General features: G+C 43.8%; 1 protein-coding gene across 6 annotated transcripts in view; it reads left to right on the forward strand.

Moving 5' to 3' along the window:
* ADCY10 (adenylate cyclase 10) overlaps nucleotides 1–5,488 on the forward strand; it is a 91,410-nt gene extending 85,922 nt beyond the window's left edge. For all 6 annotated transcript variants that reach the window (XM_027611580.2, XM_027611579.2, XM_027611582.2 and 3 more), the window contains 3 exons: nucleotides 461–656; nucleotides 4,216–4,404; nucleotides 4,967–5,488. In XM_027611580.2, coding sequence (XP_027467381.1) covers nucleotides 461–656; nucleotides 4,216–4,404; nucleotides 4,967–5,128 — 547 coding nt within the window. In that variant the 3' untranslated portion in view covers nucleotides 5,129–5,488. The remainder of the gene's footprint in view (nucleotides 1–460; nucleotides 657–4,215; nucleotides 4,405–4,966) is intronic.
* Nucleotides 5,489–6,000: the final 512 nt, after the last annotated feature.

Raw genomic sequence — 6,000 nt, forward strand, 5'->3', positions numbered from 1 at the left:
CCTGGCCCCATTCCCCAGAGGGTCTGATTCAACAGATGTGGGTTGGACCAGCGAGCCTGCCTTTCTAAGGAGCATCCAGGTGACACTGGTGATCCCAGTCTGTGGCCCACACTTTGAGTAGCAGCACTGGCCGAAGCCATCTCTCTCTGGAATTGGAGCAATGTCTTCAAGCCCTAGAATTTATAGCTCCAAGTGTCCGACAGCCTTCACTTTTTTAGGGTTCAAAGAGTTAAATAACTGGTTGCTAATATTACCTGAGCGTTCCCGAGGATTCTGTTTGCCTCAAACCAACCAAAAAATTCTATTCTTGCCCGGCTCCCCATCCCGTCATTCCCACTGGGGAGCCGACGGCAGGCTCCCAGGCCCAGGTCCTGGGAGCTGTTACTTGCAGACCCACTTCAGAGCCTCGGCCCATTCCAAGGGCAACCCTGATTCGTGTTGTTCTTCTGTGGTGACACAGGTATGCCAGGCTTCAGGAATGGGACAACTTCCACATATTTTCCAGTAGAGCTAAAAACCTAGTGCCCAGAAGAACGCCGACAGCTCTCTACTATGAAGGAATCTGTAGGTACATGGAGGGAGAAGTTCTCTACCTTCAGAAGCAGATCGAGGGTCAATCTGAGAATGCTCAAGACAGTGGAGTCGAGCTACTCAAGGTGAGCCCAGGCTAACCCACCCCTTAAGTGGATTTCTGTCTTCTACCTCCTCGTGATAATAATTTCCTCGGACTCCAGAAGTTACATGTTTATAGTACAAATTTTTAAGGTAACGCCTTCCCCCCAAATTAGAAGAGAATACAAATTGCCCACAACCTTACTGCTCAGGGAGAACCGCTTTTTACGAGACACCACCGTTCAGGTTTTTTTCTTCTGTGCACATGTGCACGTTTCCATTTTTTAAAACGTGCTCTCAAATAAAATATATTGTGAATGATTTCCTCTCAATACGTTGTTTTCTCCACCACGAGTTAAAAGGAAGCATAGTATTTTCTCTTGCAGATAAAATCTCAAAGATCTTGTGAGACAATAGGCCAAACTGTTCTGGGACAGGAATTTTTCTGTAGCATTTTACTGCTGTTCATGTGATAAACATCTCGGTGGGTAAGTCTTCGCACGTGGAAGTTTAAAATATTCAGCTGATCCTGAATGTGTCTTTTAAGTTACCTTCTTTAAAAAAAACTTAGAAAATGAGTTTTCAAGCACTTCAGTGAAAGCCACACAGAATGTGCATATCTTCCACTCATGGAACAAAATTGTACTGAGTGCCAAAATACACACATAAGTAAAATATTCAGCTGATATGTAGTAACCACCGGGTACAGCTGTGGGGGTACAAAGGGGACCAAATTACACGTGGTACCCACCTCTAGGTTTACAGCCTAGACTGGGCAAGCCCTCCAAGGGACGGTAGGGTTGAATCTCTGGTGTCAGCTTGACACTGGTTTGCCTTGTTCTTTTGAAAACTGAGCACAGGTGTATTCGTTTTCTATTGCTGGGTCCCCAGTTACCACAAACCTAACCGCTTAAATAACACAAAATTCTTTTTTAAAAAACATTTTTATTTATTTGACGGAGAGAGAGAAAGAGACGGTGAGAGAGCACAAGCAGGGGGAGTGGGAGAGGGAGAAGCAGGCTCCCCACTGAGCAGGGAGCCTGATGTGGCGCTTGATGTGGGGCTTGACGTGGGGCTCGATCCCAGCGCCCTGGAATCATGACCTGAGCGAAAGGCAGACACTTAACAACTGAGACACCCAGGCACTGCCCCAATAACACAAACTTGTAATCTCACAGTTTGGCAGGTTAGAAGTCTGGACAGGCTTGTCTGGGTTCTCTGCTTAGGGTCTTAGAAGGCTTTAAAATCAAGATGTTGACCAAACTACCTTCTCATGATCTACAGAAGAATCTGCTGGAAGGGTCCTTAAGGATGTAAGCAGAACCCAGGTGCTGAAACTTTAGGAATGTCCCTGTTTCAGAGAGGTCAAAATGTTCCAAAACAAGGCATCCTGGGACTTCAAGGCATCTCAAAGTAGAGTGCTCCTTTCATCCTTGGAACGTTGTTAGGAGGCAGGTCCTTTCACTCCTGCTGTGGGGAGGAGAGTCTTCAGTTTGCCCCGGTGGGAGCCGTGCACCAACTCTCACAGGACACCCAGGCCCAGCGTCTCTTCCTGCACTTTGTTCACATTGCTTACTAATCACTGCCTGAAACACAGAAAAGGTCATTGTCATCACTGCTTAGAGGTACGTGCTCTTTGACATAGAGCATGTATTTATTTTTTCTGATAATAAAGCATTCTACTGGCTCTCACTCAGGATATGGACTTGCTTGGTTATAGAAAGTGTTGTTTTACGTAATTATTATGTATTGGGTAATTTCATGTAATAGAGTAATTAAATGTCTTTCCTTAAGTTGAAAGAATGACTTATGAGGGATTTGAGACATGCTTAACTCCATGTTGGTCAGAAAAAATAGGTTTTTGTTTTTTTAACCGTCTCACACGTGATCTATTCCAACTTTCTCTTTTTTTTTCAAGTACCAGGCACATTACATATGACAAGTGAATTGGCTGTCATTATCACTTCTATTGATTAATAACAAAGGTGTACCATACTTTCAGCCAAACTGATATATGAAAATCCAGATAGACAAACTAGCAGATGCCGAAAAGAAAGCACATCTTTATTTAGTGAGTAGTAAAGTGATAAAAACTCACGTATCCCAAAGCCAGGACAGGTTAAAAATATAGTGGGTGCTACCAGGGTTACAATAAAGATGAGAGAAATACTGTCTCTCTACTCGAGGAGTTTGTGATTTTTCTGATTTGGAGAAGCAGGTAGGGGAGGAGGCCTGGGGCTGGGAAGGCGTGACGGAGGAAGCAGAGAGAACACGGGACCACGAAAGAGGGGCAAAGTGTGTTATCTCCCACGGTACACAGAACAATGTTCAGAGTAGATGTTTCAGTTCTTAAATAATCAATGGGCTAAATAGACATGGAATAGATCAGTCTGGAAAACTCAAAGGTTTGATTCCATTTCTATAACATTGAAGTAAATGCAACAAAACAAAAAGACATTATTTCATTGACCATCAAATTAGCAAAAACATGAAAGAAGACACATTTATACTCTGAAAGACTCCCATAAACTTTCCAGAGAGCATTCTGGCAAAATATCTTTAAAATACACACATCGGTTAATTCTCTCCCTGGGAATTTTTTTAAGGAAATAATCAGATGGCAAACAAAAATTTATCTATAAAGATATTGATCTCAGGTTGATAGCATTAAAAAACTAGGAGAAAATAAAAACTATATGTATTTCATAAAGGAGATTTGGTTAAGTCAGACACAGTGCATTTAAACATTGGGATATTTGACATAAAATTCTGAATTTCTGACTCTTCTTTTAAAAACTGGAGGATCTGGTGACTCGAGGCCCACGTTCCTAAAGGGGAGCCATTGGTTGGAATTGAAAGGTGACACTTCTATAGGGCACATCTTCCATCTTCTCTAGCATGGCATAAAAAGCATAGCTCTGCTTTTTATCATGCTACATCCAGCCTGCTTATTTTTTTGCTTGGTTTTTTAGAGAAGGGGGAGGGCAGAGAAATAAGTGGGAAAGCATATACCCAAATGTCAAAAATATTTCTTTCTGGGTGCTGGGCTTATAGGTAATTCTTATTCTATACTTTTCCCCCTAAATTTTGAACAATAACTTAGATGCCTTAGTAATCAAAAGAAAAGGTATTTTTTTAAAAAAAAGTGGTTGCAGGGAAGGGTTAGTGAGCACCCCCCCGACACTGCATTCCTGGTCCGGGTGGACTGCCGAGGCTACGCCACTTGGCGAGTGTCACCTTATGTCTGCTGCTTCCTATATATGTCTCTGTAACGCGCTTTTTTTTTTTTTAAAGATTTTATTTATTTATTTGAGAGAGAGAATGAGGGAGAGAGAGAGAGAGCACATGAGAGGGGTTAGGGTCAGAGGGAGAAGTAGACTCCCCGCCGAGCAGGGAGCCCGATGTGGGACTCGATCCTGGGACTCCAGGATCATGACCTGAGCTGAAGGCAGTCGCCCAACCAACTGAGCCACCCAGGTGCCCTGTAATGTGCTTTTTCATTTGATTGCTTGAAGCTTTGAAATGTTCCCAAATCATCTGTGGAGGAACAATCTTTGCAGCCAAGGACCCCTTTCTGATTCGAATATGCTGTTTTTCCTTCAGAACTTGGAGAGCCTCGTGGCTCAGAATACCACTGGCCCTGTCTTCTACCCGAGGCTCTACCACCTGATGGCCTATGTCTGCATACTAATGGGAGACGGGCAGAACTGTGACCTCTTCCTGAACACAGCCTTACAGTTCTCTGAAACACAGGGGAATGTGCTGGAGAAATGCTGGCTGAACATGAGCAAAGTATGTACCATCAGCCAGCAAGCTGGGATGGGGAAGCCCACCTTTCTAAGGAAGCCCCAGAAGCTTACTGCCTGGTTAGGATTCCCCAAGCATGGAAGGCCTTTCTGGACTCTTCCTGAAAGGGGTGATGGATCTGTAGCTCAGATGTGTGTGCCTCTTCCCCTTTGAGTTCCCACAGAATCTCGCTCACATTCACATCTGCTTCAGCAAGATCTCTGCCCCTTCGTTGTAGCCCTCACCACTTTCCAGTCTGTGTTAGGTTGCTAGGCATGTCCTTCCTCCCCATGAGAATGTGAACTCTTGGAAGGCAAAACCACACGTAGCATCCAGCATGGCACCTTGTACCCAGTATTTGTTGAATATGTGAATGGATGTATACTTCTATGGGTTTATTTAAAATCATGTGTCAGTATCTGAGTTTGGGCAGCAAAATTCATCATTTGTCTGTGGGTTCACATGGTTTTGAAAGCTCAAGGACACTGGACCATTTCTGTACGAGCCCAGCCTTAGTCACACAAGTGGAGGAGCACTGGTTAATTCTTGGCCCTCTCCCTCTTCTCAGGAACGGTGGTACTCAAGCTCTGAGTTAATAGAAGACCAATGGCTTCAAACAATCTCGAGTCTCCCATCATGGGAAAAAATTGTATCCGGCAAGGTAAACATGCAGGATATTCAAAAAAACAAATTCCTGATGAGAGTTAATATCCTGGACAATCCTTTCTAACATTTCATGAAAGAGAACAAAGATTTCAGGCAGACTCCTCCTCTTGCAGTTACCCATTATTACCCTTTCTCTGTAGCCGGCACCCTCCAGGTTCCCGCATATTCTCTTCCGTTCCAGACACAGAACCAGCCACGCTGGTTTCAACCCTCCCTTTCTGGAGGGTCAGAAAGGGTCAGCAGGGTCATGCTTACTCTCTCTTCACTTCACACAAACTCCCTTACCTCTCATTTTCAGCTTGACCTGTTCATTTCAGCCCATTCAAAATGTGTGTCCTGGGGAAAAATATCAATATCAAAATGGTACACTTTGTGACAGATACAATTTCTAGTGAATCTATTAAACTTAAAATGTTTATTTTTACATGTCCAGTTGTCCCATCTCTTGTACGTAGTACAGCATTGCAAAGGGCAAGTGCTTTTAAGGTCTGTGAAGGCAAGATTTGAAAAGACATAGTTTTGTGGCGCCTGACTGCGGCTTCCACATGCATCGAGTATCTGTGGAAATAGATTTTTTTTAAGTTGAAATACTAGTAATTCTGATGCAGGTACAATGTACATGCTTAGAGTTTGTTTGCTTGTTTAAGAAAGTAACAGCATGGAGGGCCTGGGTGGCTCAGTCGTTGGGCATCTGCCTTCGGCTCAGGTGATGATCCCAGGGTCCTGGGATCGAGTCCTGTGTCACACTCCTTGCTCAGTGGGGAGTCTGCTTCTCCCTCTCCCGCTCCCCCTGCTTGTGTTCCCTCTCTCGCTGTGTCTCTCTGTCAAATAAATAAATAAAATCTTTAAAAGAAAAGAAAGAAAGAAAAAGGAAGGAAGGAAGGAAGGAAAAGAAAGTAATAGCACTCAACTTCATTTCCCAGACGCTGGAGAATG

Source organism: Zalophus californianus, chromosome 10, assembly GCF_009762305.2.
Source record: "Zalophus californianus isolate mZalCal1 chromosome 10, mZalCal1.pri.v2, whole genome shotgun sequence".
Classification (NCBI taxonomy): domain Eukaryota; kingdom Metazoa; phylum Chordata; class Mammalia; order Carnivora; family Otariidae; genus Zalophus; species Zalophus californianus.